Source organism: Leuciscus leuciscus (genome assembly GCF_965113295.1).
Source record: "Leuciscus leuciscus genome assembly, chromosome: 11".
NCBI lineage: Eukaryota > Metazoa > Chordata > Actinopteri > Cypriniformes > Leuciscidae > Leuciscus > Leuciscus leuciscus.
In genome coordinates this window covers 12,690,255-12,706,371 of record NC_138735.1, presented here as the reverse complement: position 1 = coordinate 12,706,371, position 16,117 = coordinate 12,690,255, and the positions used below count along the sequence as shown (strand labels likewise).

At 40.9% G+C, this 16,117-nt stretch overlaps 1 protein-coding gene across 1 annotated transcript in view; it reads left to right on the top strand.

Annotated features, from left to right (window-relative positions):
* LOC309509868 (ADP-ribosyl cyclase/cyclic ADP-ribose hydrolase 1) overlaps positions 1-16,117 on the top strand; it is a 366,738-nt gene that overhangs the window by 67,594 nt on the left and 283,027 nt on the right. Inside the window, exons 3-4 of the mRNA XM_082184847.1 lie at positions 10,558-10,678; positions 10,907-11,033. Of these exons, the coding sequence (XP_082040973.1) occupies positions 10,558-10,678; positions 10,907-11,033 (248 nt within the window). The remainder of the gene's footprint in view (positions 1-10,557; positions 10,679-10,906; positions 11,034-16,117) is intronic.

The following is a 16,117-nucleotide window of genomic DNA, read 5'->3' as shown; positions in this document are numbered from 1 at the left end:
TGCTAAAAAATTAAGTGAAATAGGCATTCATTAGTAGTAGGCTAAATAGCAGCATGTTGAAATGATGTGCCAAAATGCGTTTTCTATTAGGCTACAATGAAAATATTGTACAGTAGCCTATCAGATAAGGTCAGGTTTGCCAAAGTGCGTTTAATTTAGGCTATTTATTTATTTTTGTCCCTGTGCGCCGATCGGAGATGGAGTTCACAGCTGATATTCTGAGGTAAGAGCTTTCTAGTTTCGAGGCTGTCATCAGCAGCGCCTTGCATCGCCCAATCAGTGGATGGTGGACGGGTGCGGTTTTGAAAATTGGTCAAAAACATTGGTGCGGATGGATGGCAGACGGATGAGTTTTGTGATGCGGTTGCGGATGAAATAATAGCCCATCCGCACATCTCTAGTGTGAATGCGTTTTGCACCAAATTCACTGCAGCAACTGTAGCAAAAATGTGAGGGTATGAGTTTCTTAATTTGTGATTTGTGCACCAGCAATGAAGAATTTGAGAAGGTGTAACTGTTGTGTTGTATTCGTGGGAGAGAGAAACATATATATTTTTAAAAGTTTGCAACTCCTAAAACATTTTTCTCAGTGACTTCAAATTTATTGATACATGTGTAGCTATTCTTTACAACAACTTCCACTGTCACAGGCGCTCAGTTGATTTGCACCAAAAATACCTTCTTACCGATGTCCTTACAACTCTTTATGGTCATTAAAGACTTTAAGGATATTTGACAAAGCGGAAATTTTGGTATACTTGTGTGTTTTTGCTTGTTCGAGCATAAAAGAGAACTCAATGCGGCCGCGCACTGTCTTTGTGCACAAGTGTGTGTCTGTCTCACAGACAGCTGCGTTCCATTCGACAGGGTCCCTACGCAGTGTTTACTGCTCCCTAAACCCGGTATATCAGTTGAAATGGACTTCACCCACAATAATTGCTCATTTGGAATGCCCTGCAATGTCAAAGAAAGGCAACAATGGCATCGCACAGATTATGATATTATCACAAACAGAATAGGACAGACGAGGTGAGTATTATAACACTTTATTGCAGGAATGGATGAGAAAGCAGAGTGGGAAGGCGACACAGGTAAGTCAACTGGTAGCAAATGATTTGATGAAGACTTAACTGGCTGGTGACAGCGTTTCTCTGTGCAGGTGAAGGGGAGATCAAGAGAGACGACGATGACAGACAGAAGACGGATCAGGTAGTACAGGTAAGTTTCTCAGGTGAGTATTCGGTAGGGTCTGTAGAGCTTGTCGTAGATGTAAAGATGAAACCAGACAAGGATGCAAGGGTGATGACGGTAGATATAGGGTGTGTTGAGGCAGTGCAGAGAATCAGTATCCAGGTGATTATCTGCAACAGGTGTGGTGATGGCTGATGGAGTGCGGGCGGGGATTCGTGCATTCCCCCCCACACACTCGGGACGGGAGATGGAGGAGTCCTCTCTGGACTCGGGACGGGAGATGGAGGAGCCCGTCCTCTTGGGACGGGAGATGGAGGAGCCCGCCCTCTTGGGACGGGAGATGGAGGAGCCCGCCCTCTCGGGACGGGAGATGGAGGAGCCCGCCCTCTCGGGACGGGAGATGGAGGAGCCCGCCCTCTCGGGACGGGAGATGGAGGAGCCCGGGAGGAGCCCTCTCGGGACGGGAGATGGAGGAGCCCGGGAGGAGCCCTCTCGGGACGGGAGATGGAGGAGCCCGGGAGATGGAGGAGCCCTCTCGGGACGGGAGATGGAGGAGCCCGGGAGGAGCCCTCTCGGGACGGGAGATGGAGGAGCCCTCTCGGGACGGGAGATGGAGGAGCCCGGGAGGAGCCCTCTCGGGACGGGAGATGGAGGAGCCCTCTCGGGACGGGAGATGGAGGAGCCCGGGAGGAGCCCGCCCTCTCGGGACGGGAGATGGAGGAGCCCGCCCTCTCGGGACGGGAGATGGAGGAGCCCGCCCGCCCTCTCGGGACGGGAGATGGAGGAGCCCGCCCTCTCGGGACGGGAGATGGAGGAGCCCGGGAGGAGCCCTCTCGGGACGGGAGATGGAGGAGCCCGGGAGGAGCCCTCTCGGGACGGGAGATGGAGGAGCCCGGGAGATGGAGGAGCCCTCTCGGGACGGGAGATGGAGGAGCCCGGGAGATGGAGGAGCCCGGGAGGAGCCCTCTCGGGACGGGAGATGGAGGAGCCCTCTCGGGACGGGAGATGGAGGAGCCCGGGAGGAGCCCTCTCGGGACGGGAGATGGAGGAGCCCTCTCGGGACGGGAGATGGAGGAGCCCGGGAGGAGCCCGCCCTCTCGGGACGGGAGATGGAGGAGCCCGCCCTCTCGGGACGGGAGATGGAGGAGCCCTCTCGGGACGGGAGATGGAGGAGCCCGGGAGGAGCCCGCCCTCTCGGGACGGGAGATGGAGGATGGAGGAGCCCTCTCGGGACGGGAGATGGAGGAGCCCTCTCGGGACGGGAGATGGAGGAGCCCTCTCGGGACGGGAGATGGAGGAGCCCGGGAGGAGCCCTCTCGGGACGGGAGATGGAGGAGCCCGGGAGGAGCCCTCTCTGGACGGGAGATGGAGGAGGAGCCCGGGAGATGGAGGAGCCCGGGAGGAGCCCTCTCGGGACGGGAGATGGAGGAGCCCGGGAGATGGAGGAGCCCGGGAGATGGAGGAGCCCGGGAGGAGCCCTCTCGGGACGGGAGATAGAGGAGCCCTCTCGGGACGGGAGATGGAGGAGCCCGGGAGGAGCCCTCTCGGGACGGGAGATGGAGGAGCCCGGGAGGAGCCCTCTCGGGACGGGAGATGGAGGAGCCCGGGAGGAGCCCTCTCGGGACGGGAGATGGAGGATCCCGGGAGGAGCCCGGGAGGAGCCCGGGAGGAGCCCTCTCTGGACGGGAGATGGAGGAGCCCGGGAGGAGCCCGGGAGGAGCCCTCTCTGGACGGGAGATGGAGGAGCCCTCTCTGGACGGGAGATGGAGGAGCCCTCTCTGGACGGGAGATGGAGGAGCCCTCTCTGGACGGGAGATGGAGGAGCCCTCTCTGGACTCGGGACGGGAGATGGAGACACCTCGGAACTGGAGGGGACGAGACTCTGGAACGGCAGTCATCTTGGGACAAGATTCAGGAGTGGCGGCCATGACGGGATGTGACTCTGGGAGGGCGGTCATGACAGGACAAAACTCTGGATGATGGTCAGGGCCTGGTTACAAGACTGGAGCGAACCTGTGGCTGAGTAGTGGTGGTGTCCTCATCGACCTCACCAATTGTGAGGGACGAACATAGCCACAGTACATAGTCAATATAGCTCTCCAAGGAACAAGTGGTAGCTGTTGCTGGTACCTGGTTATAAAGATTGGCATCTAAACCACACCAAAACATGATTTTCATGGAACTGTCATTTAAATGATACTTGGTTGGAGAGCTCAAGAAAATCCTGCACACACTCCTCAATGGGATAACCACCCTGGAAGATGGAGATGATTTGATTGGCTGGACTGTTAGGGGTTAGGAAAAGGTTCATGGTGCTCTTTTGGTTATCGTTGTAGTGGTCTGGTCTTCTGTCGCAAACAGAAGAGGACAGACAAAGTAAGCGAGTATAATAACACTTAATTGCAGTAATGGAATGGTTTCCAGAGTGGGAAGGCAACACAGGTAATTCAACTGGTAGCAGATGATTCGATGAAGACTCAACTGCCTGGTGACAAGGTGTTTCTCTGTGCAGGTGAAGGACTGGTGTGGGAGGCTGGTGAGCAGACGAACAGGAGATCAAGGAAGACGACGATGAACGGATGATGGCTGCAGACAGAAGATGGATAAGATAGTACAGGTTAGTTTCTCAGGTGAGTATTCAGTAGGATCTGCAGAACTTGTCATAGACGTAAAGACAATACCAGACAAGGATGTGAGGGTAATGACGGTAGATATAGGGGGTGTTGATGAGGGAGTGCAGGTGCAGTGAATCAGTATTCAGGTGATTATCTGCAGCAGGTGTGTTGATGGCTGACGGAGTGCAGGTGGGGACCAGGAGGGATGCTGGGAAATGTAGTTACTGAGCTGGTGACTGAGCTGGTTACTGTGACAGATATAGCCTAACATAAATAAATATGGTAATTTACTTTACCTGTACATATACAAAACAGTATGTATCTAATAATTAATAATCAAACAGATTTGAAGCTGTACTGTAACTGTCATTCAATATGAGAATACATTTTGATCTGGTTAACTATGTATAAATGTGTTCTTAACTCTTTCCCCGCCAGCATTTTTTTGAAAAGTTGCCAGCCACCGCCAGGGTTTTTGACGATTTTCGCTAAATTTAATGGCCCACAGAATATGTTGTTCTATGAATATATGAACATGCTACATATCAAAATAAAGATCTGAGCGTCTGCTTTTAAACAAACAAATTTTTTTTTATTTTATCTTCATTTTTTCTTTTTTTATTGCCACTTGAACATAGATAGGTTTTGTCTTTTTCAAGCAGAATACGCATTTTCAAGCAGTGCATTTTCAAGCAGAATACATTCAGATGTCTTTTCCATCATATATAAAACCTTCCAAAATAAATTACAATTATAAATAAATCTAAAATATATCAAATTTAGGCACTGTAATTTGCTTTTGAGTGGTACACTGAGTAACATTTCCCAGGATGTGGAAACATTTCCCCCTCGCTGTGTTCTACCTGTAAATAATTATATGAATAATTGGAATTACTTTCAATAAAAAAGACATAGATACACACACACACACACACACACACACACACACACACACACACACACACACACACACACACACACACACACACACACACACATTATATATATATACTGTATATATATATATACACACAGGTGAAACTCGAAAAATGTGAATATCGTGCAAAAGTTTATTTATTTCAGTAATTCAACTTAAAAGGTGAAACTAATATATTATGTAGACTCATTACATGCAAAGTGAGATATTTCAAGCCTTTATTTGTTATAACTTTGATGATTATGGCTTACAGCTTATGAAAACCTTTTCACAATATTCTAATTTAGAATTTGGGGTTTACATAAGATGTAAGCCATAATCATCAATTTTTGCACGATATTCTATATCTATAGTTCCACCTGTAAATACATATTACAGTGTGGTAAATGTACACAAAGAGAGAAACAATTTGGGCATTACATGTTCATATTTATGCACACAGCCACACAAATAGCCTACATGCACACTCACACACAAACATTATAGTGTTTATATATATATATATATTATCCAACATTGTGCATAAAGATATTTCTGTGACATGAACATCTCTCTCACTAACTACTTCGTCCCGATCAGATTCAGAATGATCAAATAAGGAGTGATCGGACTCCGAGTCCATCAACACCTCCAGTACTTGATCAGCCGTAAACCTCTTCATTTCAGATATTTTGACCTAACGTTACATTCTCACTACTCCATTCATGTTTGAGCTGATCGCAGTTGGTTTCTTTGATCAAAAAGTTCCGTACTCTTTCAGAGCATGCGCGCGGGTCTTCCTTACCGTATACCACCTAAAACACGGATACCCGGAAAATTCCGTGTTTGGCGGGGAAGCGCTTTTTCATAAAACCCGGAAAATTCCGTGTTTGGCGGGGAAAGAGTTAATCAATGGCCTTAATAATTGTTTGGTCTCATCTCGTGCGCTTTCTTTTCCACTCGCAGCTGCAAAGTAAACATTCCTACGGAGCCCCTAAAGTGACGTGGTGGGCAAAATTTGGGATGGAAGAAAATTTTTTTTTTCAAATCTTTTGGGTTCCATCTCCCCCAAGAAACTTTTGCAAATTTTCTCGGGGGAATGAAAAATATATTTTTCTCCCATCCCAAATTTTTTCCACCACCACGTCCCTTTAGGAGCTCCATACATTCCTGAGGTACATAAGGTTAAATAACAAAATGACAGCGCCTCAGCTGCTTCTAAACACTTTTACTTTGTTTGTAGACTATGCAAAAATTCATCACCTTAACCATTTATAAATACTCTAGTTTGTATAATAATAACAATATTTATGAATACTCAAATGCATACTCCATTGCAGAGCCGTTTAAAAACTCTTCCAATGGCTCTGATCTATGGTTAGTTCAGACTGGTGACAGTTGGATGATTTTCGCTCTCTACTTCCATTCTAACAGAAAACACTCAACGCTCTCCGGCCCGCTCATCCGCACAAAACAGTGCATGGTGGCTCTAGAACGCAAACCCTGACATAGATTCCAAGCCATTTAGATTCCAAGCCACAGGTGCAAGCCATTAATTTTTGGGAAAAAAAGGTTATCTCTGCGCAAACCTCAAAAACATAAACCTGTGAAAATGCCGGCAGAATGCATATGTGTTTTAGTTTATAGGTATGCGCGTTTCAATATATATGTGCACAGGCGTGTACATCCTTCTTTGTAGTCCTTCTTTACAAACCAACCGTAGACGGTTGCATAGTTAGAATTTTCTCCCTGATATTATCAATCTTGTAAGTAAAGAAGTTCATAAAGTCATGACTGCTGAGCTGCTTGGAAACGTCTGGGGTTGAAGCTTTATTTTTTGTTAATTTAGCCACTGTTTCAAATAAATACCTAGGGTTTTGTTTATTTTCTTCTAATAAGGTTGAAAAAGAAGCCCTAATAATTCCTAAAAATAAGACAGTGCCCTTTGAACTGAACATGTTCGCTCCCTTCGGATTGAAATCTCACTTAAGATGGCGCAATACTCTGTGAAGTGTACTTCGTAATCCACTTACGGTCGAATGGAACGCTCTGTGCACCAGTAAAGATTTAAGTTCTTATTTTTGCATCTTATTGCACTTGAATGGTTTATTAGCCTTTGAATGAATGATAGCGTTATCATATACTGTAACATATCCTAACTTTTTACAGAAAATATTCAGATGTGACGCCCTTTGTAATCGTTGACATTTTCATAAGTAACTGTAATTTAACTACACATTTTTTCTCAGTAACTGTAACGGATGTAACAATATTACTTCAAAGGGGAAATATTATTAATAATAATAATTATTAATATTTGGGTCAGTTAATTAGATTAACTTGAGGTAGCAAAATTAATATTATAATCAATTAATCAGTTCCAACGAACTCTTTTGATTATTCATTTATTCTAAGAAAAGTGTATCTTTCATGGCCACCGAAAAATAATTATTTCTTAGCATGTACAGCGCTTAGAGCATGTAACAAGATCAAGATCGTAAAATGGACTTTGTTGCAAGCAGAGAATCAGAAACCAAATACATATTGTGCACAAGTTTTATTACATAACTCACAAACATAACTAAAACTAAACAAACATACATACATTCATACATGCATAGGTAAAATGGTGAATGATATGGAACCGGAAACAGGAAATGGAACTATGGAAAAGGTCTATTTAACTATGAAAAGAACCATCAGCTTATCATTTTCAGAGCACGTCATGATACTTGCATGGTCTGTGCAGTGGACAATTCTTGAAGTGGTTGAAAACTGAGTTCGTTGATGGGTCCGTGAGTGTCAAATGTCACTGTACAAGTTGCAATCGTTTTCTTCTCTGCTGGATGGAGAAGATATGATGAACTTGCATGGCTGTTGTGAGTCGAAACCTGCTGAGGCCACGCTGGACAGCACGGCATCCTGAAGTGCCGAGAATGCCAAGAGTTGATCGTTGCCCATTCAGTGATGGTAAGGTTGCAGTTTTCTGGATTGAAGAAAAGGCAGTGTGACTCCCTTTGGGAGCATGAAAGCATGGCAGACGGTGTTCACGGCCTGCTGGGCCCTTGGGCCCCAGTGGGGGGGTGGGTGGGGGAGGTGGGGGTTCCCCCCCAGTATCAGCAGAAGCAGCAGTTGCGGCCGGAAGAGAAGAGCTAAGAGGGAGGTCACTGTGGATTGTCTCTAATAAAGCCTGAGAAAGGCCCCACCTCTCCGGGTTTGCTTGACCAATGAGAAGGGTGGAATTTCTGGCGGGAGTTTCCTCTGTGGGGAGGATTTATGAGTTTTTGTTCTAAGCATGCTCATTTGCAATGGCACGCTGGATTGGTTTCTGAAGACGAAACTAAGAAAGATTCTTGTAATACTAATATGTTGCACAGCTATCAGCGTATCATGTACACAATCATTTCTATCTTCAAAGTACCAATTTATAGAGACCAAACATGGTATGCGTGGGGTTACGTTGACTATTGGTTCTATAATAAAATATATAGTATCAAAGAGATAATAGTATCAACAGATAATAGTATTAAAAGACACAACACAAGACAGTAAATCATTCACAAAATGTTCTGGAATGCATGTTAATTTCATGTTAATCAGTTCATCGATAAATGAATGCAGGAAAGTCTGTTCTGATGTCTGTAGGTTTTGTAGCAGGGGCCTTGTTCACATTGCTAAGAGATAATAAAACAAACTTATCTGATCGTGGCCATAGTAACCCAGACCTTCTTGCCCTGTTTGGGGGGATGGGGCCACAGATCCCCAGAGTGAGTTCTTTTGTTCATTTCATTTGTTCATTATCATTTGTTAAACTATAACAAATACTTGTGTCTGACTTGTCTCAGTCGTTACATGGATTACAGTTACATTTATTTTGTAATTAAATTACATAACGCCATTACATGTAACTAGTTACTCCGCAACACTGGTTAGTTGTAATGAATGTTTTTGTGTAATTTCGCTGTGTATGTTGATGATAATAAAGGGAGAGAGAGAGAGTTTATGGATAAGACTTTAATGCTCATATCTTGTACTGTGATTTATTCAACTCTTACAGTTACTTTCTGGAGGGACAACGGACGCTTCATCTTTTGTGTGATGTACAATAAACTTCATAAAACTCATCAGTACATTTTTTCCATCATTCGGACGGGGTCTGCCACTACAGGCTTGTACTAATAGTGGATAAAAGCAAGATGACAGCATAAGTTATAACCGTAATTAAACTCAACTATACCTGTTCTATCTCCATGCAGCATATAGTCTCTGGCTCTGTAGAGCCCCTTTCACACAGATATTCCGGAAAATACACGGATAAAGTGACCCGGGATTTGACCCGGGTTCGTTTGATTTTGGTTCATTCACACTGCCAGTGATTTCCCTGAATCAGAGAGTGCGTTCACACACAACCCGTAAAAATTCCGTAAAGACACGTGACATCGATGTGACTTGTAATGTCTCCCCAACGTCTTAAGTTTGCTTATGAGCTGCAATTTCTCTCTCTAGAAACCACGCTTGTGCATTTTTTCTCTGATTCGATCATAAACTTGCGCATTTCGTACCATTTCACAGCTGGCGAACGATCGCGGCTTCAGCGTCATCACTACGACACGGCATTGTTACGGCTTTTGTTCACACAGCGCGCGTTCCGGGACTGAACACGGCAATGTTACTAGGTCCCCAACACGGCATCAGTCCCGGCATCAATCCCGGGTCGTGTTTGCGTTCACACAGAAGGCGTTCTGGCAATTTGCCGGCAATTTGCCGGGTTCAAAGCGCTGTGTGAAAGGGGCTTAGGTATTATTGTCCAACTCTGGTTCGAACTGAACACCACTACTCAGAGTTTCTGACATTTTCAGTGAGTCCTGACACTGGAGAATGAGCTCTTGAAGCTCTGCCCTCTTCTTGAAAGGGGGCCGGGAGCACCAGCTCATTTTTACGGCGTGTTTTTGCTCACCCCCCAAAAGTGTCCATTTTAACATGCTCTAAAAAATTGTCTGTGGGGTATTTTAAACTAAAACTTCACATACACACTATGGGGACATCAGAGACGTATTTAACATCTTGTAAAAGGGGCATAATAGGTCCCCTTTACGGTATATATCAAGTATAAAAAATTAATACCTAAATAGGAACATAGAAGCATACTTGAAGTGCAAAATAAATTTATAAATATCAAACTGTAAGTATGATGTTAGTTCACTTAAAGAAAACTTACAAGTATACTTGCAGTATAAAACTACTAAAAACTAGAAGTTTACTGAGATTATACTTCAAAGTGTTCTTTCATAAACTAAAAAATTTACTACAAGTATTTAACTAGTAAACTATCAGTATACCTGTAAGTTCACTTGTAGTATAGTTGCAGTACAAATGAAAAACTTAGTTGTAAACTAGTTTTGTACTCAAAGTTTACTACTGTTACACTTAAAGAATACTTAAGTATACTTTTATACACTAATAAGTGGGCCAATTTAGTCCTAATTAGTATTGAAACAGTACACTTACAAGTATACTTCTTGTACATTGATATAAGTATACTTACTACATAAACTACATTTACTTACTTAAAATACTTAAAATACATTTGAACTTTACTTAAGTATTCTTCATAAAATTAATTTGAAGTATACTTATTTTTTGTAAAGGAATGCAAGAGCTAAACCATTTAAGGATTTAAAGACCTACTGGTCTTTATGCAAATGTTTTAAAGCAACACTTTAAAATAAATTCTGTAGCAAACTGGAAGCCAGTGCAAATAAATTAAAACCAGATTAATGTGCTCTTGTTTCCCCTCTTTCTTATCCCTTGCTTCCCATGTTATAATATCTTTAGAATTTGCCATGCTGTTTTTTCTCACGGACGTAACAGCAAAGTTTGGGACCACCCCGAATCTTAAACAGATTGTCATCGGACGGTGTTATGAATATGTAACCCTGGTTAATCCCCACCCCAGGTAAGATGTATAAGCATTTTGCAAACTAATATTGCTTATTTAAAATATCTAAATAGGAAAATTTAATAATATATTGTTTTATTAAGTCTGTCTCATATGATTTCATTGATATTGCCAGTATTTGCAGAGACAATTTTGCTCTGGCATCTGACTCATCACTTTCACGTTCATTAGATAATACAGTATTGTATTAAGTCCTGAGAAATGTTGTCATTTTCTCTGTAACAGGTATAATTGTGAGGAGATATGGCAGGAGTTTGAAAAGGCTGTGGTTAGGAGATCACCCTGCGATGTAAGAGTTAAAGATTACCAAAAAATGTTCCGGGCCATCACTCAGATTTTACCATGTGGCAAGGTGATTTCTTTCAAGTGTTTTCACATAAGAAACTAAACAACAGTATAGAAAGTTATTTAAAGATGTATTCAATCTTTATATTGACCCTTTAAAACTTTTAATCCCATTTTCAAAAGTTTGCTTTTCAGGCACTCAAAATGCTGTTTTCATGTAAATTAACGGCCAAAACGCATAAAACGGTATTAGTTGAAAACGGTGTCGAGTAAACAGCCCCTTAGACGAAACCAGACAAAAGAACAGAATAAAAATCAGGGCTTAAATACATGGGAAAAACAGATGTGTAGAAACTAATTAACAGCCAGGGAAACTAACTGGGAACTCAGACAGGCAAAACAGTGACCGAACACAGTGAAAACGAAACCAAAACAGACTATACGTGATGCATAACACACAGAAGCCATTGGCACATGGCGCTATGCTTACTGTTTATCATTGTAACTATCAGCTCTGCAGCGGATATTACTATCCAAACTATAGTGAAAACACTAACATAGATCAGCAGTTTAAGACATTAAAGGGGTGGTAAAACACGATTTCACTTTTCTAACTTTAGTTAGTGTGTAATGTTGCTGTTTGAGCATAAACAACATCTGCAAAGTTACAACTTTCAAAGTTTAAAGCAAAGGGAGATATTTGCTTTTAAAGAAATCAATTTCTAAGAACTACAAAAAACGGCCAGTAGGGACTACACGACATTCCTGCGGGCTTGCTGACATCACTAAGCCCAATATTTACATAAACCCCTCCTCCGATGAAGGATTCGCTCAACGGCTAGTCCTGAAAGATGGAGCAGTTCCAACTTTAAAACCAGAAACTGTTTACGGGCCACAACCTGTAAGTATGATTTATTTTTCGTCGTTGTGTTTTCCTGTGATAGTTCGTATTGTTAATTGTACGTTGTAGCAAGGAAGTAAACGAAGGACAACGCTGTTTGGCTCCACAAACCAGTTTGTTAAATGCTAACGTTAATTCATACTTATCCGACAAACATATCACCAGCGCAGCGAACTTGGAATGTTCGTGGTTGTTGTCGTTTATGTGATCAGTGTAAATTATTCTACCCTCAGTCAGGATTTTTTTCCTATGTGTTTTTATTGCTCTTAGGGCATGAAAAACAAGAATTGATTTTTATTTTATTTTTTTACAAATTTTTCAAAGAGATCTTCAGATGTCCACTTGAGTGGACAGCATGCGGTTGGTTTAAACTGAAGATATACTGTATTAAATATAAGACAATAATCAAACAGATAAAGTATGTGAATTTAACAAACTAATCAATGCAATTATATCAAATAATGTGAAAACTATAAAATATATACAAAAAATATAAATGCAAAATATTGCAATGGCTTCATACAACTTCATACAAGTTGCACTTTGCGTATCTTTGATATCAGAACATGAGGACGTGATTCCATCAGAATTTTCTACAGCCTGTCAAGGTACAACTGTGGAAACCACTCAGATGCTCCCTCCAGTGCACCAGAGTATGGAGATTTACCCTTATTAGCTGATAATTCTGATTATGTTCAAGATGGACATGCACATTTCTATCATAGCCCTCCTCTGAGAAAACCTAGCGATACGTTTTTTCAATCTCATCTGAAATGATCAGTGTTGGGGGTAACGCATTACAAGTAACATGCATAACGCATTCAGATTACTTTTTTGATGTTACAAGTAAAGTAATGTGTTACAAGTAACATGCATTACCTAATCAGATTACTTTTTGATCTAACAAGTAATTAACTACAAGTAATATGCATTACCTAATCAGATTACTTTTTGATGTAACGAGTAAAGAAACGCATTACAAGTAACATGCATTACCTAATCAGATTACTTTTTGATGTAACGAGTAAAGAAACGCATTACAAGTAACATGCATTACGTAATCAGATTACTTTTTGATGTTATGAGTAAAAAAACACATTACAATAACGCACATTACATAATCAGATTACTTTTTGATGTTATGAGAAAGGAAACGCATTACAAGTAACATGCATTATGTAATCAGATTACTTTTTGATGTTATGAGTAAAAAATGCATTACAATAACATGCATTATAAAATCAGATTACTTTTTGATCTAACAAGTAAAGTAATGCATTACAAGTGTCATACATTATGTAATCACATGACTTTTTTCGATGTCAATGAAAATTACATTCTAATAATACAAATACATTTATTTACAGTAGAAAAAGTCAATGCATATTAAGTTTTTAAGTTTTAAATTTCAAAAACAATATTCACATTATAATTATGAATTGTATCTGAAATATAGCCATTGCATGCATGACGTCCACTATAGTGGACATGTGATTAATCAGAGTTTTCTCTCAATCTAAAATCAAAACTTGGAAAATTTTACTGTGATATGATTCATTAGATATTGCTTTATGCTGCAATATTTTTTTTACCTACAAGAGTCTCCTAGGATAGAAGGAATGGGTGGATATTCTGGAGCAACTTGGCATGTCTGACTGACCCTTGGCCATCTTGGTTTGGAGGGGGAAAAAATCGAAACACAAAGGCTTGCCACTTGATTGCAATTTATAGGATGATGCACCAGGGTCCAATGAAGAGATTGATGTGCAACTTTGCCATAAAAACCCGTGCAAATTCAAGAAAATGCTTTTTTAATAGCTGTCCACTGTAGTGACCACTATGCGTGAAAGGGTTAAGACATTAAAGGGGTGGTAAAACACGATTTCACTTTTCTAACTTTAGTTAGTGTGTAATGTTGCTGTTTGAGCATAAACAACATCTGCAAAGTTACAACTTTCAAAGTTTAAAGCAAAGGGAGATATTTGCTTTTAAAGAAATCAATTTCTAAGAACTACAAAAAACGGCCAGTAGGGACTACACGACATTCCTGCGGGCTTGCTGACATCACTAAGCCCAATATTTACATAAACCCCTCCTCCGATGAAGGATTCGCACAACGGCTAGTCCTGAAAGATGGAGCAGTTCCAACTTTAAAACCAGAAACTGTTTACGGGCCACAACCTGTAAGTATGATTTATTTTTCGTCGTTGTGTTTTCCTGTGATAGTTCGTATTGTTAATTGTACGTTGTAGCAAGGAAGTAAATGAACTTACTGTAGATTTAAATCAATGTTATTTACTGGCAACAGTTTGCTCAAAGTTAAATGAACATTAAACATTAACAAGTCTTTGTCTTTACAGAATAAAACTATAAAATAACAACCTAATGCAAAGCATTCTGGGAACCAGAAATCTTCATCAACCTTTTTCTGTTATTTTCCTTCAGATTTTGGTTCCCAGAATGCTTTGCATGAGGCTGTTATTTTAGTTTTATTCTGTAAAGATAAAGACTTGTTAATGTTTAATGTTCATTTAACTTTGAACAAACTGTTGCCAGTAAATAACATTGATTTAAATCTACAGTAAGTTACTGGCAAACAGCTGCAAAACTACAGCAAATTTTTTACAGTGTATTGGATGGTTGACTGAAAGTGTCAAATGCAAGTAGCAGCCTCCAGACTCTTAGCTGAACTAATGCTTTGATATAAAATGTAAAAATATTTTAAAGAGAAGTGTTCTTGTGTTATGTGCTTACAAATTTAATGTCTTAAACTGCTGATCTATGTTAGTGTTTTCACTATAGTTTGGATAGTAATATCCGCTGCAGAGCTGATAGTTACAATGATAAACAGTAAGCATAGCGCCATGTGCCAATGGCTTCTGTGTGTTATGCATCACGTATAGTCTGTTTTGGTTTCGTTTTCACTGTGTTCGGTCACTGTTTTGCCTGTCTGAGTTCCCAGTTAGTTTCCCTGGCTGTTAATTAGTTTCTACACATCTGTTTTTCCCATGTATTTAAGCCCTGATTTTTATTCTGTTCTTTTGTCTGGTTTCGTCTAAGGGGCTGTTTACTCGACACCGTTTTCAACTAATACCGTTTTATGCGTTTTGGCCATTAATTTACATGAAAACAGCATTTTGAGTGCCTGAAAAGCAAACTTTTGAAAATTAAATCTACAGTAAGTTACTGGCAAGTAGCTGCCAATAATACTGTAATTTCTACAGATTTTTTTAACAGTGTAGTTATAACAATTATAGAATTTTTTACGAGTAAAATATCTCTGAAGTATATTCCCATTAATATTTACCTTTATTTAGCACACCAGGGTGACTAGGAACATGAAATTGTCTAGCTATGACTTCTTGTTTCACAGGAGTTTAAATATGACAAATACACAAAGGCCAAATTTCTTTAATCATCCATCACAATGAGTAAAACCAAAGAATATAGTTCTGATGTGCATCAAAAGATTGTTGAGCATCACAAAATAGAAAGTGGCTGTAAGAAAATAGCTTAAGAATTGAAAATCCCCATTTTGACCATCAGGGCAATAATTAAGAAGTTCCAATCAACTAAAGCTGTTACGAATCTGCCAGGAAGAGGACGTGTCTATATTGTCTTAATGCACGGTGAGGAGGAAAGTTTGAGTGGACAAAGACTCTCCAAGGATCACAGATGGAGAATTGCTTGAGTCTTGGAGGTCAGAAAGCCTAAAAAAATTATTAAACAACTCTTACACAACCACATGTTGTTTGGGAGGGTTTCAAGAAAAATCCTCCTCGCTCCTCCAAAAATAAACTCCAGCATATTCAATTGTCAGACATGACTGGAACTTCAAAACGAACCGATTCTATGGTCAGATGAAATAAAAAAGGGCTTTTTAGCAGCAAACCCACCAGATGTGTTTGGTGCAAACAGGGATAAAAAGTACCCTATGCCTACGGTTAAATATACTGCTGGATCTTATATGTTGTGGGCCTATTTTTTTGCTGGAGGTCCTGGACATCTTGTTCAGATACATGGTATTATGGATTCTAGCAAATACCAACAGATAAAAAATCAAAACCTGTCTGCTAGAAATCTTATAATGGGCCGTGGTTGGATCTTCCATCAGGAAAATGGTCCAAAACAAACATCAAAATCAACACAAAAATGGGTAACTGAGCACAAAATGAAGCTTCTGCCATGACCGTTGGTTTCAAACCTAGTCATCTGTCTAGTTTAATTTCCCATATTTGTTATTTTTACAC